The 26,929-nt window shown below is 40.5% G+C and overlaps 1 protein-coding gene across 1 annotated transcript in view; it reads left to right on the top strand.

Moving 5' to 3' along the window:
• Nucleotides 1-26,929, top strand: part of PCSK5 (proprotein convertase subtilisin/kexin type 5) — a 308,999-nt gene that overhangs the window by 236,784 nt on the left and 45,286 nt on the right. The window contains 5 exon segments of the mRNA XM_038401751.2: nucleotides 14,106-14,208; nucleotides 18,879-18,913; nucleotides 18,916-19,014; nucleotides 22,584-22,781; nucleotides 23,139-23,207. Of these exon segments, the coding sequence (XP_038257679.1) occupies nucleotides 14,106-14,208; nucleotides 18,879-18,913; nucleotides 18,916-19,014; nucleotides 22,584-22,781; nucleotides 23,139-23,207 (504 nt within the window).

The following is a 26,929-nucleotide window of genomic DNA, read 5'->3' as shown; positions in this document are numbered from 1 at the left end:
ATTTAGATCAATACATTTACATCAAGATGATGTCTATCCAGTTTGGATTTTGTGTAATAATATCCCTCTTGGCAGTCTGGGCTTTAAGCTGCTCTTAATCAGCAATGGTTATACATTGGGACTAACCCCAGTGAAGCCAGTTTAAGTGAGAGAGGAATAAGGCTCCTATGTTTCCTTTTCTAATTACACGTCATTTCCAGTCAACATATTTTTATATGTTCCTATTAGCATATTGCTAGATACACATTAATTAGGTAAAACGTAGTAAATTAAATTTCAAAGATATTGATTTGATTAAGGGCTTTTCTTCACTACAGAGCTAAATTGGCATAATGGCATCAATTTAGCAGGTCTAGTGAAGACACGCTCAATCGATGGGAGAGCGCTCTTCCATCGATTTCTCTACTCCACCACAATGGGAGGTGGAAGCAATGTCGGTGGGAGAGCATCTCCCATCAACATAAAGTGTGGACCCTGCGGTAAGTAGAATCTAAGCTACATTGACTTGAGTACACTACTAACATAACTCAATTGCATAGCTTAGATTGACCAGCAGTGGTAGTGTAGACCTGGCCTAAACAAGTCTTCCTTTTATACAAAAATGATCTGAGTGCGACGATCAGTGACACACAAATGGAAAATGGAAAACATTTCTGTAAAAACATAAATCGTAGAATAGAACTTCTAGACTTCCCTTTTTTCAATATGAAATCTGTCCCGGATTTACAAATGAAAAGCACCAGTGCCAGTAGAAACAATATGTTCCTTTTCCCAGATAACAGCTGAATTCCTACAGACATCCCATTTTCTATGATAGTAAAAGAACTGTGACATTCCTTTGGTGTTCATTAAATTTCCTGCTAAACATTCAAAGTCATGACAACTTTATTTGTGCTAGTTTAACTACTAGTCTGTTACGTCCTCATTACTCTAATAACATTATTAACTAGAACATAATGCTTTCAAAGTTTAAGTTAATATTATATATTATATATAAATATATATATATTCATAATTGAGATATAATTATGTAATGGATTGTAAAGAATTTGTTTGGATACTTACAAATGTCTCTAACACTATTATAGAGAAGAAATTAATATCTTTGTTTCTTTTTAAAGTACTGACACATTGTTAAATCCAGATTCATTTTTACTGAAAAATACTGTACATGTGTAAAATGTTCAGTTGTTATTTGTAAAATAGAGTAGTACTGTTGTAATTGATACTGACCAAAATCAATGGTATTCCATATTTTATTTTTTCTATTAAATTAACCTAAATTCCTGTTGCTTTGGTCTGGAAAAACATGTTGATGATTGATATGTAAAGTATCTCGCTTTAGGAGAGAAAGGTAATTTTTATGTTAAAAAGCAGTTGATATCACATATAAGTCATTGCGACAAAGTGGGGGAGGGGGTTATTTTTTGTTTTTAATGAATGTATTGACTTTTGAAAAGCAGTGGTATTTATCATGGTAGAAACACCTGTTTTTGATGGAGGTTACTTTTTGTGCTGTAGAAGCACAACTGAAGCTGAATTCTGATGCAGGATAGCTTGACTTCTTCTAATCCATAACAGTAATTATCAGTCCATTTTCTTTCATATTTAGGATTAAAACCCAGATCCATACCTACCTAATGGCCGAGATGGTTAGAATAGATTAGGGAGGCATTCACGTTTCCAGTTAGGCAGCCAGAGGTGTCCATTGTGCAATGGATTGCTGATCTCCATTATTTCCCAATGCACAAGATATCAGTACCACAAAAGCACTGCATTAGGCCCTGTGCTCATAAATGACTGTTTGCAGGCAGATTGCTGCGCCCATGAAGAGGCCTAACTGAAGTCACCAGGCCTCCACATGGATGCAGCATTCCAACCATACAGGTTTGGGGCCTTTATTGATATTAATTGATATCTTTGTCGACCATCTCAGCTGAGAGATGAAAAACTGAATGGGCTTAGAGACTGAATTACCTTTCATCCATAGAGGTAGTGTCTTCAGATTCAGTGAGTGCAGTCTGAGGAAGCTTGCACTCAGCTGCCCAATCAGAGTATGTTCTGTACTGGTTTTCAATCCAGTACCTTTTGCTAGCTCTAAAACCACTTAAAATAAAGGGCTAGATCAGCGATCACACTCTTCCTGCTGCTCCTGGGAGAGAGTGAACTTCAGCCTGTTGCAGCATACACCCCCCCCAACACGCTGGTATAATTACTCTATAAGCACACTGGGGAGACAGTCACAAAGCCCACCCACTGCCTGCCTTCTCCTGCTGCTTCCTGCCCATCTGTGTCAGGGAGGGGACATAGTCATGCTGCACAGGAAGTGGCAAAATGGCACAAGGAAGAATGTGTGCGCAGTACGACCCACCACTCCCTTGCATGAGCATGCAACACAGGCCACAATCTGGCCCAAAGAAAATCAATTGATACATTAGTTGTTTGTTGCATGAAGAACTTCTGCACTCTGCTTCCATTTTCATCTTTCTATTGTTGATATTGTTGCTGGGCATTTTAGATTCATAGATTCATAGATACTAAGGTCAGAAGGGACCACTCTGATCATCTAGTCCGACCTCCTGCACAGCGCAGGCCACAGAATGTCACCCACCACTCCTATGAAAACCTCACCCATGTCTGAGCTATTGAAGTCCTCAAATCATGGTTCAAAACTTCAAGGAGCAGAGAAGCCTCCCTCCAGTCAACCATGCCCCATGCTACAGAGGAAGGCAAAAAAACCTCCAGGGCCTCTCCAATCTGCCCTGGAGGAAAACTCCCTCCCGACCCCAAACATGGCAATCAGCCAAACCCTGAGCACATGGGCAAGATTCACCAGCCAGATACCCAGGAAGAGTTTTCTATAGTAAATCAGATCCCATCCATCTAATATCCCATCTCAGGGGATTTGGCCTATTTACCCTGAATATTTAAAGATCAATTACTTACCAAAATCCCATTATCCATCATACCATCTCCTCCATAAACTTATCGAGTAGAATCTTAAAACCAGATAGATCTTTTGCCCCCACTGCTTCCCTTGGAAGGTTATTCCAAAACTTCACTCCTCTGATGGTTAAAAACCTTCGTCTGATTTCAAGTCTAAACTTCCTGGTGGCCAGTTTATACCCATTTGTTCTTGTGTCCACATTGGTGCTGAGCTTAAATAATTCCTCTCCCTCTCCTATATTTATCCCTCTGATATATTTATAGAGAGCAATCATATCTCCCCTCAACCTTCTTTTAGTTAGGCTAAACAAGCCAAGCTCCTTAAGTTTCCTTTCATAAGACAAGTTTTCCATTCCTCGGATCATCCTAGTAGCCCTTCTCTGTACCTGCTCCAGTTTGAATTCATCCTTTTTAAACATGGGAGACCAGAACTGCACACAGTATTCTAGGTGAGGTCTCACCAGTGCCTTGTATAACGGTACTAAAACCTCCTTATCCCTACTGGAAATGCCTCTCCTGAGCATCCAAAACCGCATTAGCTTTTTTCACAGCCATATCACATTGGCAGCTCATAGTCATCCTATGATCAACCAATACTCCAAGGTCCTTCTCCTCTTCCGTACTTCTAATTGATGCGTCCCCAACTTATAACTAAAATTCTTGTTATTAATCCCTAAATGCATAACCTTACACTTCTCACTATTAAATTTCATCCTATTACTATTACTCCAGTTTACAAGGTCATCCAGATCCTCCTGTATAATATCCCGATCCTTCTCCGAATTGGCAATACCTCCCAGCTTTGTATCATCTGCAAACTTTATTAGCACACTCCCACTTTTTGTGCCAAGGTCAGTAACAAAAGATTAAATAAGATTGGTCCCAAAACCGATCCCTGAGGAACTCCACTGGTAACCTCCCTCCAACCTGACAGTTCGCCTTTCAGTAGGACCCGTTGCAGAATTTCACCAATTTGGTTGTGTTGCATTCTCAACATATTGTCCTTGCGGGGAGAGCATGCAAAAAGTGATAGTATAGTCATGTTAATATTGGCCAAATAGCTTTTTCCAGAATGCAGATCTTTAAACACTAAGCTGTAGAGCAGGGATCGGCAACCTTTGGAACGCGGCCCGTCAGTGAAAGCCGCTGGCAAGCTGGGATAGTTTGTTTACCCCGCAGGTTCGGCTGATCGCAGTTCCCACTGGCCGCAGTTCGCTGTTTCAGGCCAATGGGGGTGCGGGCCGGGCCCCCTCTTTCTGCAGCCCCCATTGGCCTGGGACGGCGAACCGTGGCCAGTGGGAGCTGCGATCAGCCAAACCTGGGGACACTGCAGGTAAACAAACCGTCCCGGCCTGCTAGTGGCTTTCGCTGACGGACCGCATGCCAAAGGTTGCCGATCCCTGCTGTAGAGCCTCTCAGACAGGCAACTGCTGAACTGAGTCTTAATCCTGAAGCAATACTTTGTAGCATAAAATTGGAGCATTAGCCAGCCATCTTTCATTGATGTGTCTAATAATGGAATCCAGTGTTTTATAAGCATTGTTATTATAGAGCTTTAGAGGAGGCTGGCCAGCATTCTAGCCCACCCTATTCACAGGATAATCCATATACCTGTAGTCCCTTTGTAGCCAATGAGATTAATCATGAGTGAGTTCTGCAGAAATGGGCCCTAAATTTGCCAAGAAAGTATCTTCCTTTGCTATGTAATTTTTTTCTCATTACACGATCAATCCTCCTTCCACTTCATTTGTGAGGAGTTGCTCTTCAATATTTGGATCCAGTACTAATAATGAATATATGATAGATACAGACAAAGCACTTCATTGAAGTTCAGAAACTTTGTTACATGGAGCAGTTTACCCATTTTCTCCATCCTGCCTGCTAAAGAACATATCTGCCTTTATTTATATCACAGTTCAAAAAGTGGCAACAGAGATTTTTTAACAATAATACTTTACTTAAGCCATTTCACAACTATGATAAAACGTGTGCTTGTCTCCCTCCCTGTTCAAAAGGCACATGTTGACTTCCCATTGACCTCAGTGGGGATTAAGAATGTGTTTAAGTGCCTCCCTAAATGGAGCCTGGGAGATAATGAGGCCTATCTAACTGTGATCCAGAAAGATTCTCACAGCATAATCAACATGTCTCAGGAGAATAGGCAAAATTTCAACGAGCTATTAAACTAGTAAGTACAACTGCTCATTACGGAAAGGCACCGTTTTTTTTAAATGAAAGATTTATTTATTTTTTGTAACGGAGTTACAAGCTTGACCCGTCTTCTCGCTGTACACCACTATCTCAAAAAATACACCCTCTGTATTTTCCTGAGCAACAAAGACTACCTGGTGAGTGGGAAAAGTGATTGCAAGGGGTATGTGGAGATAAGTCTGCGTCCACAGTGAATTCATCCTCAGCAACACCAATGCACCCTTATTTTTGATCCAGTCTACTTACACAGTGTTGACACTGGAAAGTTCTCTTTTTTTTTTTCTATAGAGTTTTGCAAGCTCCCTCTCTTTGTGGAACAATGTATTGTAACAAAAAACTATTTTGATGAACATGTTGTTAAAAAAATCATGGAAAAATGTATCCATTCTTAACCCTGCAAAAGAGAAACAACTTGGAAGTTTCAACATTTATCACAAAATTGTTTTACTGGGTTTTGACCAGTTCGGTTTACCACCCACCAAGAATACTGGTGTGGGAAGGGCTTCCTTTCTTCCTGTACAGATGAAAGCATCATTACATCGCAAATTGCTATATGTTAGCAACTGAGCCTTGTTAATGTGCCAAGAGTCTGCTTACTAGGGTCCACCTATTTGGTGTATTTGCTGCCATCACCAGCAAACGTTATATGCCAGATGTAACCACATCTCTATTCTCCACCTCTGCACTGGCCAACAGAGCAGGTCTTGGACCTATGATGTCCTGGAAAATTTTGGTTAAGTCCAGGGCACCTAGAGCATAGCAATATTGGGCCTCTCACCTGGGTTTGAGTCAAACCCATTATTTTAAAAGGCCCCATTTCTGAAACCCTCATACTGAGTATCCCAGCAAAATCAATGGGATTGCTCATGAATGTGTTACTCTGTGTGGGTAAAAGTAGCAGAATCAGTTCCATACTCAGTTAAACATGTACTATAGTTAGCAGATACTAGAAGGAGTTTGTCTCTGGATCACCTCAATATCTATTCCCCAATACGGAAGTGAAGTTTCACTTCTGCTATGTGAAATGCAGACAAGGGAGTGAATGCTGTAGAAAGAACTCCCAAGTATTTAAAAGGAGGTCTCTTCAGTCAGCAGCAAACGCTGCACCTTCATGTAGTGCCAGGCGTTTTCTTTTTGTTTCATTTCTTGAGTATCTCATGGACTCACTGCCAGATCTGGGGGTGGTTGGTTATGGAACAATCCCACATTCACAATTATTAATTTATTGCCTTCTTTACAGAGTGTAAGATGGATTTCGTGAAGGTTTTTATGAAAAAACAACATCACATTTCAAGGCTGGCCTTTTCCCACTGTGCTCCATGGAACATCGCTTTTCTTTCATTTTGCAGATGTACAACACTGTTATTTTAAAAGCAGTATACATACTGACACGATCACACCAATTATGGAGAGCAACTCCTGTGTGCTGAGAACTCCTCAGCTAGTTTACCTCAAGTTCCTATCCACTTGTTTGGAGAACTTTATTCACCCATTGGCCAAAACCATTCACAGAGTTCCTTTCCTTTTGGAAGTAATGTAACAAAGGCAATAACCAGGCCTGCTGACTGGGGGGCAAAAGGGGGCAATTACCATGGGCCCAGACCATTTAAAAGGTCCTGGGGCCAACTGCCATGGGGCCCGGAATTTCTGTCAGCGGGCCAAGCAAAAACCAACACGTGGATCCATTCCAACCCTTTAGCCTTTGTCAACTACTCACTAGGCAGGGACAGATCCACTCTAGCGTTATAAGGAACAGCTAGTGGGAGTTGACAACTAAGGGATGACCCAATACAATTTGTTAACCGCAACAATAAAACTGGTAAAAAATTATCCATCATCCATCCTTCCATCACCATACTATCTGAGCACCAAAAGATCTCAATACCTGACTGTGCTAACTCACATAATGAAGACACAGTCAAAACAATTCTTCCCCTCTTAGTTCCACATAAGGAACCTCCTTCATTTGGTGGTGATGGCCAATGCATTTGTGCTGTGTGAGCTTATAATGTGAGTCTTGGTCTCCATCACATCATAAGGTGTCTGTGGAGAGTAACATGAGGTTCTCTCAGTCTCCAAACCACTTCTCATTAGTTTTAGCAGTAGCTTAGGACTCCTCTCAAGTGACCGATGGATGTGCTGACCCAATGGAGGAAAACACATTTTGGGTTGTTATTATCAATGGTAATTTAAAAACTGATTTTTTAAAAATTATGGCAAATATCTGAGCTCTTTGGTGGAAGGACAATCTTTTCACCTATTAGCTCTGTGCCTAACAGAATAGGGCACCAATCCCTGACTGGAGACTGTAAGCACTACCACAGACAAATAATAAATAGCAGTGAGAATAAACTTCAAGCTGTTTTGGCAAAGGGACAGATACAGCAGATGTACATGTTTTTATTCAGAGGAGACAAGAATTGAGGGTTATGCAAAATACTGCAGTTGATAAAGCCTTTCTTCTCTACATCCTGCTTCAAGTCCAACCTGAAGCATTATGTGATCTCTGCTAAACCTGAAACAGAAGACCCTTACATCCTATAGTCACCACATCTATCTCTGCACAAAGCATCTTTGCTGAGGGAATGGAGTCCCTGGTCTGTTCTGACCCCCAAGGATGATTGGATCACCAGAAGTGAATTAGGAGCTGAGGTTCCATTTTTTCAGTCTTACTGAAAGTCAGTGGAACTTGGTACCTAAGTTGCTTTTGAAAACAAGACTGCCATGTAGGCACATTTGAAAATTTACCCCAAAGCTTAAACACTGATGGATCCCTCGCCCAGATTTGTGCACCCTCCCCTGTATACCCAGAGTGTTTTCCCAAATCCCAGTGCAACCAATGCCATGCTTAGATTCGGAGGCAACTTGATTACAGTTTACAAGTACCAGCCCAGGAAGAAGAATACAGGGTTCTAACAGGCTCTTCAATCAAGCAAATAACAGCATAACAAGAACCACTGGCTGGAAGCTGAACCCAGCCAAATGCAATTTAGAAATTAGGCACAAATTTTTGATAGTGAGGGCGATTAACCATTGGAACAGACTGCTAGGGGAGTGCTGGATTCTCAGCCCTTGCTGTCTTCAGATCAAAATTGGATGCTTTGGCCAAAGACAAATTATTGGGCTCACTACAGAGTAATGAGGTGAAATTGAATGGTATGTGATATACAAGAGGCCAAACTAGCCGACCTAATGTTCCTTTCTGGCCTTTCTAGCCTCTATGAAACTCTATGCTTCTTTCAAATTCATTCTCTGCCCCAAAGCCCACCAATGCTGAGCCCTGCCTCTAGCAATGAAGCTGCTGTCACCAAGCCCTCAGTAAAGGCTTTTTACTGTTTTTTTTTTAAATAAAATTGCTCTAAGGACCCAATCCTTTAAAATGCCAATCACTTCCTCGTGCTGCATTCTCTCAACTCCTAGTGATGGTAGGGGAAGATGGTTTGATGGATATAACACTCAGAAGACACCAGAAGGGTTCAGTTCCGGGGTTAACCACAGACTTCTTATATGACCATGGGCCATTCACTTAATCACCACAGTTCCCCCATCTGTAATACTGATCACAATACCCCCCAAAAGGGGGTTGTGAGAATAAAATTAATTAAAGATTGTCAGATGCTGCAATACTATGGTAAGGAGGGCTGAGTAAGTGCTCAGCCAGAATGACTTTGGGGTATTCACCATCTTGCAGAATCAGACACTAAATTAGCATCATACTTTGGGCCTCCCAGTGCATTTTCTGTTGTGTATCTGGGCAGGACTATGGCCTACTGCGTATTTTACAGCATCACCTGCACTGGTGGTAAACATTACTAAAATAACAGCAATCAAAATAATTTATGCCAGACAAACTAGAAAAAAGTAGTTTTTACATGGTAAGGTTAAGGGTACACTGGCTAGAGCAGTGGTCTGAGACTCAGGAGACCTGGGTTCTAATACCCAAATCTGCCACAAACCTGCTGGGTGACCTTGAGCAAGACACTTCCCCTCTCGGTGCCTCAGGGTTCCCATCTGTGAATAGGGGATAATGGTGCTTATTCTCCTTTTCAGAACACTTTTTGATCTGCTGATAAAAAGTGCTATACAAGAACTAAGTATTATTAATTATGTATTGTATGTATTACTGTAGTGCTTATTATTAATTATAACAGTACTATAAACAATTAAAGCCATACTTTGCAGCCGGCAAAATCCAAATATCAAATGCAGTATATGCCAAAGATCCCAAATGAGGGATACAAAGCATTATTCACAGAGGAAACTTAACATGCAGTGGGTTTCATGCCCTTAATATAACTAACTTCTGTTATAAGCCCAATTTCATGGTTTTGTTGTGATTATGTAAATAATTTTCAGCAATAAAAGTGGCAGCTGAGGGGAATGCCCTGTTTGCCCGGAACAGGGCTAACTTTGGGTGTGGCTACACTGTAATGAAACACCCGTGGCTGGCCCGTGTCAGCTGGTTCAGGCTATGGGGCTGTAAAATTGCAGGGTAGATGTTTGGGCTCGTGCTGGAACCTGAGCTCTGGCACCTTCTCCACTCTCAGAGCTCAGTCTCCAGCCCAAGCCTGAACATCTACCCTGAAATTTTACAGCTCTGCAGCCATGGGTGTTTGAGTGCAGTGTAGACATACCCTTTGAGACTAAAAAGGAGGGATTTCCCTTAAATGAGGTACAGTGAAAAAGTAGGTTTAAAGGTGGTAAAATTACTTTTTAAAATGATCTAGTGTTTTTTCCCAGTTACATGCATGACATGGATACCTTGCAGAATAAAGTAAAAGGGTGCAGGCTTTGCAGGTGTCAGCTAGCTACCAATGTCTGAAGGGGGAGAAGGGTTTAAGCACTTTTTAGCGCTAGGCAAGTACATCAGGTTAACAAATAGCTCTGTAGTATAGTTTAAAAATCTTCTTTCAGCATTTCAGCATTAACTATTTTAATTTCCACAGGAAAAAAAATGCATTGTATTAATGTTTAATGACAGTTCTACAACCATAGCTGTGACTTGTGAAATCAGAGGCCCAGAACATAGGCAATTTCTGGTGTTCACTCTTATAATAGTGTGTTTTAAGAGGCTGCAAATTAAAGATTAAGCTAGCAAAGGACTGGCCTTCAACTGGCACTAATCCAGGGCAGCTAAAATGAATTACAGCACTTCAGATGGAGGAAGTAACAAAGAAATAACAAAGGCCTTTTAAAACTCACCACTGATGCCATGTGGGGAGGGTTTGGAAGGGGAGTATTCTGAATTAATGGCTCCAGACTGAGTGATCCTATACAGGACACAGAGTCTATCACTGTTGCCAAATAAAGTGAGTTAACAGAGATGAAGAAACAACAAAAAGCTTTCAGAATATAAATTACAACCAAAACAACAATATCAGATAAAGAATGATTTAATACAAGAGTAACATCTACTGAGTGAGGCTACAACCTTGAGAAATCATGAGCACACTCCCAAGCAATGAGCCATCAGAATCTTCAATGTAGAATGTGCATGTATTCTAGTGTTGCCTAGTTATTTTATAGCATCAATCATTGTGCTTACAAACATCACATAAAATACACAGAAGACAGAACCTGATTCTGAGGAACATGGTTATTTTTTATATCAAGTTTCTGTTGGGAAAAGTATCTGTTTATCTGCCATATTCTGAAAAAGTCATTTGTACTGATGTGCTTCCGTATCATAACACCTTTACACTATAGTAATCTAAAACGGGATTGCTAATTGTGGGAATACAGTGTTTATGAAGCGGACTGTAATCTAGTGAGTACAGCACTGGCCTGAAAGTCAGGAGATAAAGGTTTTAATTCCGGCTCTGTCGTTATTTGACCTAGGGCAAATCATATAACCTATCTATGCCTCACTTTCTCGCTGTAAAGGCATAATAGTACTTACAGGGTGTAGTGAGGACTAATTAACGAAGGCCAAATTTTATCTCAGTCACACAAGTGTGAATGCACAAAGCTGTACTCAATTCAATGTCAAATGGTTAGTTTATCACATCTTTATCATCACCCCCTTATATGATATATATGTTTATGGGCCAGATCCTGAGCTGGTGTAAATCAGCAGACCTCAGGTGACTTCAGTGGATCCATGCCAATTTACACTAGCTGAAGATCTCACTTACACAGTCTAGAGAGATTATATAAACAGAGGGATACCCATACAAATAGGTACATATAAATATGCTAAAGTCCTTTGAGATCTATGGCTGAAAAGCACCATAGAAGTGTTAATATATAAATTCTGTGTCTGTACGTACTCGCACACAGAGAGACACCTAAATATTTTGGTTACCTCTGATACTTGCAAAGAAAAGGTGCTTAAAAGCAAAGGGGGGGTTCTTGTTGTTTTGCTTTTTATATATATAGAAAGCTGCTATATTTTCTTTCACTGCTGGAAAAAGGAAGAACGATAGCTAAAACATGCTACAATTCCTGTAAATCCCAGATTATTTGCAAAAACAGTGTATTTTTAACAGAGAATTCAAAGGGATCCTGCAGACTTTGTAAAACCTGTCTGCAGAATTCCTCATGGATAGAGATCTCACTGTCTGGGCGATTTTATATATGTCTGCCACCCTTACTCAAAATGAGAAGGACATTAGTTCATAAATCATCCCAGTGATTTCTCCTATATAAAAAATTGAGTGGGTAATATGTCTGGAGTGAGAAGGAATACATATTTGTATACTGACATTATTTTATGGCTTGTCTACATGGTGTGGTAATGCCCTACATTAACTGGGTAGACCCTGCTGGTGTGCACTAAAGGTTCCCTAGCGTGCTGTAACATAATAGCTTTTCTGCCTCCCTTCCTGACATTGCTCCTTCATACAGCCCGCCCCCACCCACTGTGGAGGACTCAGCAAAACAGAGACAGCCAAAACCAAAAGACACTCCACTCTTCTGTGTCCTAAATCCTACAATGCACATGCACAGCCCAAGTTTCAAGGAAGCAATGCAAGTGGGAAGAATTCTCCACCTAGGGGTATCCGGAGAATTTGCAGGCTTCACTTACCTCCCAGTGCGCACTGAACAGACCATATCCTCAGCTAAATCAGTTGCTAAAGAATGAAGCAGTAGATAGTAAATTCAGTCAAATATCTGCACTTGATGAGCATAGATTACCTGCTAACCAAATAACATAAGGCACACTCATTTAATCTAGGGCCTTATAAAACTGTTCAATGGATAGATTCATTGCCCCCACACAGTGCTTAATACACACACAGCTGGCATGTCACTTGCCAAATGATTCTATCTACTCTACAAGTTATGGGGAGCATAGATATGCATCACGATAACCATGTTTTAATGAGCACCCAATAAATAAAAGGACATGTCATGTATTACAGCACCACAGCAGCAGCAGCTATAGTCTCGCTGCCTAAAGAGGATGAGATTTTCAAAGTCACTGAGAGGACTGGTTTCAGAGTAGCAGCCGTGTTAGTCTGTATTCGCAAAAAGAAAAGGAGTACTTGTGACACCTTAGAAACTAACAAATTTATTTGAGCATAAGCTTTCATGAGCTACAGCTCTCTTCATCGGATGCATCCGATGAAGTGAACTGTAGCTCATGAAAGCTTATGCTCAAATAAATTTGTTAGTTTCTAAGGTGCCACAAGTACTCCTTTTCTTTTCACTGAGAGGACTGGGACACCCAGTTCTCTTTAATTTTAAAGGTAATTGAGTGTCTACATCCCTAAGCAAGTGTAGGTCTCCAGGAGGCACAGAACCGAAGGAACAGTCCAAGAGGAGAGGAAAGGGGGACAGAGAGGACCATTATGCCCTCCTGATTTTGTGCTGGTCCAGGCTTTAGCTTATAGAAACCCATCCCTGGCTACCTATGAGTTGCAATGCAGTCTTCTAGGATCTCTTGTGGTGGCACAGGCTATGAATATGACCTCAGCACATGCCTTACACTGGGGCTTGTAAACTGGCAGTGTAAGAATACTGTGTCAGCACCAGAAGGATTCACCCTGAGTTTGCTGCAGCCCATTAATGGCTCCTATATAGGTGGCATCTTTCTGCAACCACTTTGAATGTGTTTCTGCTAAAGAGATAAAATAGCACCAAATACACAACATGCCATGTTTCTGAATGATCATAGTAAACATGGGAGACTCAAGAGGACTCAGTCTGATCTCACACTGGTGAGAATCAGGAATGACTCCACTGAAATCTGATGAAAAGCACTAGGTATTAAATCTATGGAGTTACAACAGGGGCAAAATGAGCTAAGTGAAATCAGAATCAAACCCCAACATTTTCAGAAGAAATTACTTTATTTGTGGTTATGTCATCCACAGGAATGATAAGACATACCCAATCAATTCTGGGTGCATTTAGTTGCTTGAGGTTTGCCTTTTAGATTTAGCACCAAAATGTTTATGGAGATACTACAGTGATTAGCATCTTAGAAATAGCAAGGCAGAAAGACAGCTGAATGGTTGTGATGTATCTTATATCTATCAGATGGTTGCCAAACAGTGCAATGTACTGCACCTGAACTATTTCAAAATCCCATCTGCTGTCTGGACTCATTCCTCATGCATCCCACACACAACTGGAGCAGAGACTCAAACTGTTACTCTTCATTCAGTGTCCTTTAATCTAGTTCTCCAGAGTGCACAAGAATAGAGCCCCCCCGTAACCTGAAGCTGAGCCAATAGGAGCTGGCTCAACGACTAACAGGCATTCTTTGTAAGACTCAAGCAGACTCAAAACAAAACAAGTCATTGGGCTCATCATTCCAAAAGACACAATGCTCCAGCACCCAGAGCACAAGTAGTGGGTTACCTATTGACACAACTGAGAACTGCCGGTTTCAGAAATTCAAAAAACTTTGATGTCTAATTCTTTTCAATTAGCAACATATTGGACAAAGTTTTTTATTTGATCTGTGGGTCTTAAGTAAACAACTGGGTTTTGTTTGCCAGGGGAATATGCCGAGAGTGTGGATCGGTGTCTGTTCTGTGAAGCATCCTGTTCTAAGTGTACAGGGCCAACTCAGAATGACTGTATCGGCTGTGCAGTCACAAGGTAAGTGATTGTTGTTGTTATTTATTTACATTGTGGGAGCAGGTAGAAGCCCCAGTCAGGATCTGGGTCCCACTGTACTAGGTGATATACAAACTCATAAAAACAGACTGTCATTAACCCGATGAGGTGAATCAAGTGAGTATGACAAACAAAATTAGAACAAGGAAGGAGAACAAAGGTGGCACAAATGAAACCAATTGCTTGCACAGGTGCTTGACCAGATGGGTCCTGAGGGAAGAAAATCTTTTTTCCTTAAATCAGTGAAATCAGCTAACCCTGACTGACATACAGGCAAACAATAACTGTTGGGAGTAGGTTCTGGCCTCTAACATGCCACAAAGGACACAGGCTGACCCTGATCAGTGACAGTCAGGGTATGTCTACAATGCAATTTAAAACCCATGGTTGGCCAGTGCCTGTTGATGCGGGTTCATGGGGCTTGGGCTAAAGATCTGTTTAATTGCGATGTAGATGTCTGGGCTTGGGCTGGAGCCCAGGCTCTAGGACTCTGAGGGAGGAGGGTCCCAGAGCCCAGCTTTAAATTGCCCCTGATACACACGAGCTGTCAGTCAGCTGGCACAGGTTAGCCGCAGGTGTCCAATTGCAGTGTAGACAATATCTTCAGACACTCAGAGTCCAATTTTTGACTTGCCACATCTGCATTGGTTTTCACGACACATATTTGATTTATATGATAACCTGGCATGATATCAATTACCATACAGGGTTTGAAGGGATTATTGTCTAACTAAGACATAATTATTTATTTAAAATATATCTAAATACTTCCTTACTAGAGCAGGGCCTGAATTAATCCCAACCTGAACCACTGCTCAAACTTTGGGAAAGTTTGAATCTAATATGAATTCTGCAGCTCAGGGTCACCTCTGCTATTTATACAAGGAAGCTATTATAGCCTCTTGTTTTAAATTCCATGTTCTTCCAATAGAGAAGTTGTAGCCTTGATTCTGCCCTCACATTAGTTTTGCTCTGGTGTAACTGCACTGATTTAAGTGGAGTTACTCCATTTTTACACTGGTATGAGATCAGAATAATCTCCTATAAGCTTTTTCCATGGCATAAGAACACACCAAAAAACAAGTAAACATACAATTTATAACACCAGTGTCTATGACAAGACCTCTGAAATAACAAGAAACATCAAGTAGCGGTACAGGGTCAATTCATCCTTAAAGCAACTCTACTGCCTTTAGGTGGGTTATACCATAGATTAATTTAGCTCAATGTGTCCAGCCAGAGTGTCAGGCTCAGAGCTGAAGTTCTATGCTTCTTCTGGGTGGTAAATTGGAACCTCTGTGTTACTGTAACACAGATTTTTGTGTGGGAGGGGAGGTTTGCTTGTTATTGTTATATAATAAAAGGTACAAGGTGATCTAATAATAACAAATAACACAAAACTCCCTAAATGTTCTAGTCTGTAATAATCAAGCTCCTCTCTTTCTGAGTCTCCATGGCCTTTGGAAGGCTATGATCATAACAAGAGTTTTAGCTGCCTCCTATTTGGCTTCAAGCAGAATTTATCAGTCTTGTGTGGAGCTAGAAGGCTAGACATTTATTCCACCTCTGTCACCAATTTTGGGATTCTAGAATGTACACGTCGATCATTTGCAAAGGTACTTTTCCTTACACAGGTTACACTACATAATACAACTGGAGAAGAGGGAAGTTAAGCTCCAAAGCTCTTATTTCACCCTAACAAGTCCCCCACCAGTTTTTGCTTTTTCTTTTTACATCTAGGGCTTCCAAAGAGAGTCAGGTTTTTTTTCTTCTGTCTGTCGTAAAAGATCTACTAAGAAAATACAAAAATAAAAGAAACAACAAAACAAAAATAGATAAAAGAAAAATCCAAATGGAAACTATAGGGGGGAAAATATCTCCAGTGGATACTATTTGTAATGTATTGGAATAGACCTATGTAAGTCTCAGTCTCAGAGTCCTATGGTTCTAAATGTTTCACACTGAAGAGAGTAATGAATGGTACTCTAACACAGACTAAAATTCAGGAGAGATGATCGCCTACAGCAGGATTCTTTTTTTTTCTTCAAAGGATGAAAAGATTGGTTTTTTTCCTTCTGAAGTCCTATGAAAATGAGAACACTGAACATCTCCATTCTCTGTGGAAAATCTGCTCTAGGCATTGTTCCCTTGTTCGGAAACCCAGGATGTTATTATCTGTTTTTAATACAGCAGGGAAATTTGATTTTGCCAGCCAAACAATTTAGTTCTCAATTAAAAAAACAACTTCTCCTCCCTTTGTAAATCTGTATATTTCGTGATCTATTGAGCTCAGGATCAGGATCTGAGCTGTCAGTTTCTATCATGAGGACTACATCATGACCAGGGCAAGAGAGGGTCTCTCTTTACTGGGCTAGCTTTGTTGATAAAAATCAGTCTTAGTCTCCTGAACAGAGATAAAGTCTACTGAATGCCGTGTGTAGGTATGCGAGTCTCTCCCTCTCCAACCATCTGGAGTTCTTAACTCTTCCCCATTGATCCTATATGTTTGTTCCTAAACTTTTTCAAAGGAAACATCCCGGGAACTGTTTATTTATGGGGCACTCCTGGAGAACTATTTTCCACTGAGTGAGCAAACCAGTAGCATAGCTATGAGTGGAAATTTGGGTGGGCCCTGACTTTTGGGTGAATGGACAATGACTGTGCTAGCTCAGCTTCTTCTCCAATGCCATGCCCTCTTCCTAGCCCTAGTACCCCCAGACACAGGGCTTCACCGGCCGAGCTGGGCATACGCATGGGGTAGCTTAGAAAATGGCAAGGCAGAGCTGCCAGAGCGTAGCTTTCTGAAGGGCGGGTGCCATGCAAAATTCCCTTGGTTTCATTAGCAGTGCAATGCTCAGGTCATATTCTTCAAAGTTTTGCTACAGGCCTCTTCACATTTCACATAACTGAGATGTTAGAACCAATCAGAGGCAAAGATACGAGTAACACTACCCACTTTGTGTCCACAAAGCAGTGGTTTTGCCATCACAGCTATGTTTGTCCATTCCCACAAGTATCAACACTGCAAATCAGGGTACTTTTGAGATGATTTCTAACTAAAAGACCATTTGACAAATTCTCCTCAAATTCTGCAGAAACAATCTCCCTTCAGAACAAATCTGGATGATTGTCACACCAAACCAGGGGTGAAAGTAAAATGCAGCTCTTACCAGTATGGGGCCGATCTGCACCCACAAAGGGCAGGGCCTTGGGCAGACGGGGCGGGGCTGGGGGGGTCAATGTTCCCCAACCAGTCCATCTGTGCTCCCTGGCCCACGTCGCCCAGGGCTCCAGTGGCGATTTTAAAGGGCCCAGGGCTCTGGCCAGCACTGCTGAAATAGCGGTAGCAGAGGTCAGAGCCCCAGGTCCTTTTAAATTGTAGCCCCAGGGTAGCTACTTCTTTTGCCCTCCCCCCATCAGCAGCCGGGGGAAAGGGGGCAAAAGGGGCAGCGATGTTAAAGCTTTAATATCGGTGTCCTTTTTGCACCCCCCCATCGGCGGCCCTGCTGGGTTGTCACTGCCCCTTTTGTGGCCCCTCCAATGGCTTTAAAGTCAGTGTTACGGGCCGGTACTGGCGGCTACATTTTACCGATGCCGTACCTGCCCATACCCCCTTACTTTCACCCCTGCACAAAACCAAATTACAGGGGCACAAAATAGGGCTCTATAATGGAACTTGGTTGCTATCATAATATGGAGAAACTACTGTCCTGAAATTAGTGCTAAGAAAGTAAGGAGTCAATCCTTAATTGTCCTGTTAAACACATATCAAGATCGGGCTCTATTTATATAAATGCCAGTCTAGTCAAGGACTTAAGCACAGAAGTGCATGAGGACATACAGAGTCCTCTCCATTATTTTCCTTAGCTGTATTTAAGACATCTTGAGGTTCTAGCCCACTTCTTCAACTTTTTCTTTCATATATCTTTCTCCATATTTACTCAAAGGCCACATGGTTGTAATATGTATCTTTTCCCCTTATTAAGATTAAAACCATTAAATATAAAATAATTGCAAACCTGGGACAGTTATGTTGCTACTACATTCACTCAGTTCTTTCAGACTCATCAACAAAGTTTTGGAGAAGATGAGTCATTAGCCAGCAATAAAAAGTATTCAGTAATAACCCTCATAAAATTCAACAATAATCCTCATATGGGGACAGCTCCTTTAGCCCCAATCCTGTGAAAATTTACACCAATGTTTAACTTTATGCACTATGAATAGTCCAATGGGCAGTTCAAAGCAGTGGTTTTAATCTTTAAAGTGAAACAAATAGAAAGCTTTGACAGAGGCCTAGATTTTTTCACAGATAACTTCTGTGACAGAAACATGTTCTTGGCTTCTTTTTAACAGACATAAGAAACATTTCAGAGCTTGTGGTACAGAGACATCAAGATAAGTGATTTTCTGTGGGGAAAAAAAAGTCAAACTCAAATCTGAAGTATAAAATTGAAGTTAAAGGTTTAGCTGGCCTCCCACTTTATCTTACCAAATATTATAAAGAAAATCAAGGGAAATGAAAAGCAATGTGCAAAGAATATAAGTAATAAATATAACTGGGTGAGGGGGGATGTTTGTTTATTTTTTTAAAGATGAAGAGACAGCTATAGACTTTAATTGTGGTATTTTGCCTTTCTCTATCACCACAGATTTTTTGATGATGGACGGTGTGTGCTGCAATGCCCAAAGGGAAATTTGAATTTAACAACCAATGCCATTTGTGCCATCATACCTGCAGAGATTGCAGTGGAAGTGAACCAAACAAATGTACTGCTTGTGGTACAGGTAAATCAGACTTCTTCTTACAACTCTTTCTTTTGCCTCTTAATTTGTCTGTGTCTCTGCTCTCAGGACCTAATCCTGGTCATGTTGATGTCAGTGGAACTTCTGCCACTGTTTCGGGCTATCCTCATGATTTAACTCAGTATAATGTCCTGGAATTCAGTTTGCAAGAAAAACACTCTTGAAATACAGATGTATTCTGTTCTTCTTGTGTCAGTTCATTATTTGGCCAACAAAGACAGCCTAATGTATTTGGAATTATGCCTGTCTTTAGAGAGGCAAAAATAAAAACATTTAAAAAAGGAGATGTTTTTGGTTGAATAAAATAGAAAACCTAAGTTTGGAAATAGAAAAGCTACACTAGGCAGTCTAGTCTACCCTGGAAGCCTTTTGTGCTAACCCAGACAAGAAAAAAGTCTGCTCTTTCATCACAATTCACTTAAACAAAACATATATAAATAGCCACAATAGCTTCATCTTCCATCTGCTTCTAACTGCCCCCCTGCCTGGAAGAAATATATTAAATATATTCAAAGGTGAGCTATGTGTCAGAGTCATGAAGCTCAGATCCAGATTCTGACTCAAGCCTGAACTTTGCCACAACTGGTGGGGGTGTGTGTTCTAATTCAATGCTCTAACTTAGGCACGTTACAGAGGTAGATTCAAGCCTGACTCCAAAGTCCAAACTTCAACCAACTTTGGTAGGAATACATGTATGTTTCAGCTCTGGTGCTCTTGTTTAGCAGCGAAAAATGTATGTTTCAAATAGTTATTACAATGAGAATGTGTAAGTCTCAGAAAATGCTGCTCTTCAGGAGCTAAGAAGGACACAACAATAACAGTCATTGCAGTGCAAGGTAGATGATAGGAGATATGGGATAACCAGGATCCTGTCTAAAGCAGACTTAGGTCAGATGCAGATGTACAGAGAACCCACTTCCACATTCCTAAAGAGAATGCTACCATCCACACAAAAGGAATCTAATCTCTTAACAAATATTATCATTATACAGATTATATTTAAACAGACAATACAGGGTATTCCATGACCTAAGGAATTCTTTTTTACTTTGAAATTACAGTAGAGCATGGTAGATTTCCCCAAAGTACTGTACATGAACATGTGTTAGATTTGTGGGGGTATAGTCTAAAAGTTACTGAAAGTAAAGAGTATTCAGCTGCTGAAAAGACAGGAATGGATTATGTGGCTTTGTCACAATATTTTCTTGAATAACGTTTTCCTGACAATAAACCACAATTTTATGTTGTCAGAAGTACTTAAACTCTATGGACCAATGAGCAACAAGCAGCTACAAGACTTATACATATAATTCTATAAACCTGTTGGTATTTCTAATGAGCACTTATGACTAAATGAGCAAGCAAAACTTACACCATCATAAATTCAGAAAAACTTGACAGGAGTGCTGAATTAGCTAATACAGCCAGACTGTGCAAGTAATACAGACCATTGCCCTACCAAGTGGTAGTAACACAGCACAAGGCTGCTGTAAGGACAAAGGTATCTGAATCACTTGCCTTGACAGGCTTAACATCTCTCAAGTGTAGATCATCTTCCAAAGAACCTCTCTTTTCATTAGGTATTATTTTCCATTAAGATCCCCAAATACTAATTGAATAACATTTTTTATAAAATAATTAAGTCAAATTGTTATTCATTGTTCTTGATGGACTGACTCAGAGTATTGATAAGGGAATATGGAACCTTTCACTTCTAGAAAGCCAGTTCAAATTCAGACTAGGTTGGTAGTGACCCAAAATCTTTCGCATCTGATTGATGCTTTCATGGCAAATGTGAAATACATGGGTCAATGGTCTCAGTTCAGTTCTCAATACACAGATGTCTACATCACAAAAAACACTATTACAATATGTACTAATTGGTACTGACACTGGCAGTCTCATTCAAGAGGCTGAGACCAAATGGACACAGAGGCTGAACCACACTTTTATTCCTATAGGCAGTATCTGCTTGTCAGGATCACAGCAGTGTGGGGAAAAGCTTGCACTGCTGCTGCCCATTCTGCCCCTGTTCTGGGCAGCAATACAGAACTTCCATCTCTATGGGCACCCAGAGAGGCAGACACCATGATAACAGCCTCAGTATCAAGACCTGAGTAGACTAGAATCCATTCTGCAACTTTCATGAATAACCAAAATTCACACACAAAAAGTAAAAATAAAAGAGTATCAATGCCTCTTTTTTATAGCAGAGCAACTACCCATTAATAATAGTTTAGGTTCTGTCTGTAGTTTCAAAAATTGTCATGGGAAAAATATTGCTGCAACATAATACACTTAGCACAGTAATAATAGTATTGCAAGGTGCCTTGTAAAGAGCTCCCTACACTGCAATGCAAAACGCCCTGAGTCATACCTGCTTTCACGTGGTGGGTGGGGTGGACTGAGGGAAGAGGTTTCACTACTGAAATGAGTCTGTGGCATAGACCTGGGAGGGCTTTCATCTAGTAGACCTGCCAGTTTTTACCATGAAACATAGATTCATAGATACTAAGGTCAGAAGGGACTTTTATGATCATCTAGTCTGACCTCCTGCACAACGCAGGCCACAGAATTTCACCCACCCACTCCTGCGAAAAACCTCTCACCTATGTCTGAGCTATTGAAGTCCTCAGATCATATTTTAAAGACTTCAAGGAGCAGAAAATCCTCCAACAAGTGACCTGTGCCCCATGCTACAGAGGAAGGAGAAAAACCTCCAGGGCCTCTTCCAATCTGCCCTGGAGGAAAATTCCTTCCCGACCCCAAATATGGCGATCAGCTAAACCCTGAGCATATGGGCAAGATTCACCAGCCAGATACTACAGAAAATTCTTTCCTGGGTAACTCAGATCCCACCCCATCTAACATCCCATCACAGGCCATTAGGCCTATTTACCATCAATATTTAAAGAGCAATTAATTACCAAAATCATGTTATCCCATCATACCATCTCCTCCTAGAGATCACCAGTGCTTCAATATAAAATAGACAAGCTTACACTTCTAAATTCAATTCAAAAGGAGTACTTGTGGCACCTTAGAGACTAACAAATTTATTTGAGCATAAGCTTTGAAAAAAATTCAATTCAGAATCCAAACTTTCAAGATTCAAAGTAATCAGGATGAAGATTCCATTGAAGACCCAAGCTTCCCCAAAGTTGAAGTGAAAGATATCCAAGTTCAGGGAGGGGCCTCTTCTGTCACACCCAGATGTGTGAGGAGAATTCGGGATGAGAGTCCCAATCATGGAAGCTTCTCCATCCATATTTGAGGATTGTGGGGGTGTTTATAATGTTTGTGCACTTGAAATAACTATTATGAAATTTTTAGTGCCATAATTTCCCAACACTGTAGAAAGTGTTGGATACAGATCCTCAGTTAGTGTAAATGGGTGAAATAATTTCATTACCTTCAACTGAGCTACACTGATTGACCATCAGCTGAAGCTCTGGTGTTCAGTGTTAGCACTACTTTTTCTGCCTTAGCTAAATGATGTCTCTTTACTGCTGATCTGTTTCCTTCCACTGTGTTTCTGCTGCATAGACAAGAGAGGAAAAAACGTTTCCTGTACATGGGAGAGTGCAGAGAGAGCTGTCCACGAGGCTACTACCATTCAGAGAAGAACAGAGCTTGTCTGTCTTGCTTAGAGCAGTGTGAAATGTGCCTCGACTCCACTCAGTGCAACAGATGTTTCAAAGGATATTATCTATCTGATAACAGGTGTCTGAAGCACGAATGTAGAGAAGGTAAGCACCCACCAGCAGGAATAATACCCCTGGGGCCAGATTCTCAGTTGAAAATCTGGCTCTTGTTTTCTGATACACAAAAAGACCAAATCCTAAGGTCCTTAACTCAAGTTCTGGTTCCCCTCTCACATGTATCCATGTAAATTGGGAGTCAGTCCCTTGAGATGTATGGAGTTACGCAATTGTAAGTGGTGAGAAGAATCATACTGAGTTAAAATGAGTGATTCCAAGTATGAGTAGAACCCTTAGGGCTTGGCCAGATTGATACATTTATTTTCGGCATCCCAGCTGAATGCTTTAAATATTGACCCTTCATTTGCTAGAATTAACCCTAAACTTGAAATCTTCAATGCGCAGGTGAAGTGGAGGACCCTAACTCTGAAGACTGCATACCATGTGCAGATGGATGCCGGAGTTGTCGGCTGGGTATGTGTTGTTTTTATTCCCCTGGTAGTTTCAGTTGGGGATATATTGTTCTTTTTCATCTCTATCCTAAATCTTTGGGTGGGGTTAATGAGCACTGTTCATTCTGTCCCAGAGCAAGCTGCATTTCGGATCATGTGATTCTTGAACACAGAGCCATATTCTAGCCACAGCATGCACTATACGTTGAGAATTATGTTTACCTAATTCCTCTTATGACACTCTTCTGAGACAGGTAAGTATTGTACCACAACTAAGATGTTTTGTGAATTTCCCAAAGCTACAAAAAGACTTAATGTCAAAACCAGAATTAGACCTCAGCCATTCTAGGCCTGAGCACAGACCACTAGACTATTCTCTTCTTTAAAGAAACATCTGTAAAGTCAAACTCCATTACAGGGCAATTTACTTCTGCTGAGCTTCAGTGTCTCAAAAATTGATTAATACTAGTAATTTTTCATGAGGAGAAAGAAATGTGTCTCCTACTCATAATGTGGTTCTGTCAGAATGTTTGACATCCTCAAATAAATATCATCTACTTATTCCAGAACAGTTAATTCTAATCTGCCTTATATTAATTCAAATGGAGACAGACAACTCACCACTATTTTTGGCCCTTGGGCATTTCTTTTGGAGACTTAAACGTTGAAAAGATGTTGCAGTTAGTTTAATTTATCTGGCTTTAATACATTTGTGTTCAGAAACCTGACTTCATCATGGCTATGCTGACAGGAGTACAACAGAAGAATCTATGACCTGGGGACTGAAGGAGAACAGGGTGACCTAACAGGAAGATAAAATAGTGTCCAACTGGGGATTATTGAGACATGATGAGGAAAGTCACATCACAGAAAGGAACTCTTTGCTGTCAAGCAATTTCCAAAAGTTAAATGAAAGGAAAGTAGACAGGGCCAAATTTTACTCTAATTAACTTGTTATATATCTGGAGTAACTCTACTGCAATCAGCAGAGTTACTTTGAATTTATAGTGGTATAAACGAAAGAGGATTTTGCCCTAGTATTTTTCAGCAGTCTGTATTCAAATGTGTTAAAATTAGAGATGGCCCTGCATCACAAATCTAGATCCAGATGTCAACAAGTTTCCACAGTTTGGGGTTATTCATATCTGGCACTTTGGTTTGGCCAAATCCTAGTTAAAATTCTTGCTTTGTAACACTAGCTAGAGCAGTAGATGTATGGAGCCATCTAGAGCAAAGTGAATACTGAAAGAGGTATCTTCAAACATTCATTAAAAGAAAATTCATGAATGCACTCTCTCCCAAAGTATTCACAGGCACCTTAAGTTACTGTTTTCAAACTTGCATGCATGTGATCATGATATTTTCACTTTTTTGAAAAAAAATAAATACCCATATAAATATGTATTCATACAAATGTTTTCACCACAAGTGACTTATTCAAGCCCTCCAGTTCTTAATTGTTCAGTCATTCATAAATGAGCAAACATGATAGCATGTGACTTAGGTAACTAGTTACTCAGTATAAATATTATCAAGTCCAACAACTTCTTTCATGACTGTGGATGTTCCTTTGGCAATGGAATGTGGTTCTGAACATCATTGCACCGTGACCCCTTGTGCCAACAAAATTACTACATGACTCTGGGTGGAGATCGACTGGAGTTCAAGCCTGCCACCCCACACTGAAGCCCTTGGCTTCGGCGTCAGCCCAGGGTGGCAGGGCTCGGGCTTCATCTTCCGCACCAGGCCACAGTGAGTGTAATGCTGGATCTGGTGACCCCATTAAATGGAGAAGCACTGTAAAAATGGAGTCAGGAGGGAAGGATTCAATATGACTGTGTGGACCTTTCGTAAGCTTGCAGTCCTACTCCACACAAACTCCCTACTTGCTGTGAGGTTGGCTAGAAGAGCAGTCAGGTGGAGAATCTGCTGCTATGCAAATCCTCCTGATCATGGATAACTGGGAAACAGAAAAAGGGGCTAAAGTAGATGGCAAATGGGACACCCTATTCTAATGTCATTCATCTCCTAAATATAAACTCACCACTAGGTTTGCTTCTCACTTCCCTTCTGACTCTTACCTTTGAAGTTCTGATTTAAATCGGTTTCCAAAGCTCCAATCAAAGCTTGAGACAATTGCAAGAGTCAGGCAAATTCAGGATCAATTTTCAGCACAGATCAAGGTCAGAAGTGTTCAGAAAGTTGGCTGGAACTCCAGAAAATGTTTGTGATCTCTGGTTAGGACGGATGCACTGATCGAACAGTGGATATGGTTATTTTAAAATGCTGCCACTGGATTTTAAACTGAAGCACAAAAGCAGGCAGGAAGCAAGATCCTGAACAGATTTAAAAGTTATTACGTGTCCCTACAGTAGAACATTATTTTTGAGTTCTAGATATAACGTAACTGGACAGAGCTGCTGGGAGGGGTTTTTTGCTGCTATTAATTGGTTAGATTTTGGCTGCATCATTAGCTTAGTTTGCAGCTAAGACAAATGAAGGAAGAGGGTTCTCATATCTGATCAAAAATGGATAAACTAGAAGATACCGCTGAGATCAAACAGCTGGGCCATGCTGCTCTGCCCAGCCAAAAGAGGTTTCTGATGACAAACGCTATAAAAACATCCGAGTGCCACAAAAGACACAAAACAATGAAATGTTACGTCTGCTGGCAAAATACTGAATTTGATGCATTTGTATTCATCCAAAAATGCCAGATACAACTTTTTCTTTCTGAAGCATGATCCTGCAGTCTTACGTGTCTTGGACATGTCTCCCCTCTGGCAATACTAAGAAATTTTGCCTCGGATCTGGGCATAATGGTATTTGGGGCACTCTCAGTCAGCAGTGCACTAGGAGTTTCTAGGGATAAACAAATATCCTTTCTAGAAAATAGTGTAATAGCCCAACTAGAATTAAAGTTATGTCATTTTCTTCCCTAAAAAGATATGATTCTTAATATGTAAATAGATATAGATACATTTTATTTAGATATACAAAAAGATTCAGACTCTTCTGTGAAATGAGTAATGATACCATCCTTTGTTTAGTCTTTTGGATCTATGGATGAACAGCACTATCTAAGAACTAACTATTATCATCCTGCTGCCACCCTGGGTTGTGAGCGAACCACAGCTTTTATTGACTGCAGGATGACTTATAGGAACCTAATGAAATAAGAAAGCGAGATACATCACAACACATTGTAATAAGCTTGTTGATTGATGGATTTGTTACTTTCAGGGAATCACAAGGGTTTAACTAATTTTTTTTTTTATAAACTGTGATTCTTTGGTAATGCATGTAACTTCAAATATACTCAATAGGGTCAGCTTAATTAAGATAATTGAACTGAGTGTTAGTTAGTAGTCTGTGGGCAGAATTCTTGCTTGCCACAACTTGGGTCTGCTATATTTCTATCTATCTCTATTTACCTTTATCTATGACCAGACATAAATTATAAACCTTCTGGTAGCTAATTATTTAGGTCTTGACTTACCTTTATCAGCAATCTCTTAGTCACAGTTGATGACAAGGGATCAACAAAGATAAATGTAATATTTCAGAATCAAACTTTACCCTCAGTTTCTGTTAGCTATTGTCAAGGTTCCTTCCCCACTCTGAACTCTAGGGTACAGATGTAGGGACCTGCATGAAAACCTCCTAAGCTTACTTTACCAGCTTAGGTTAAAACTTCCCCAAGGTACAAACTATTTTACCCTTTGCCTTTGGACTTCCACTGCC

This window comes from Dermochelys coriacea, chromosome 5, assembly GCF_009764565.3.
Source record: "Dermochelys coriacea isolate rDerCor1 chromosome 5, rDerCor1.pri.v4, whole genome shotgun sequence".
Classification (NCBI taxonomy): Eukaryota; Metazoa; Chordata; order Testudines; family Dermochelyidae; genus Dermochelys; species Dermochelys coriacea.
The sequence above is the reverse complement of the archived record's forward strand: the minus strand, read 5'-3'. Positions and strand labels throughout refer to the sequence as shown.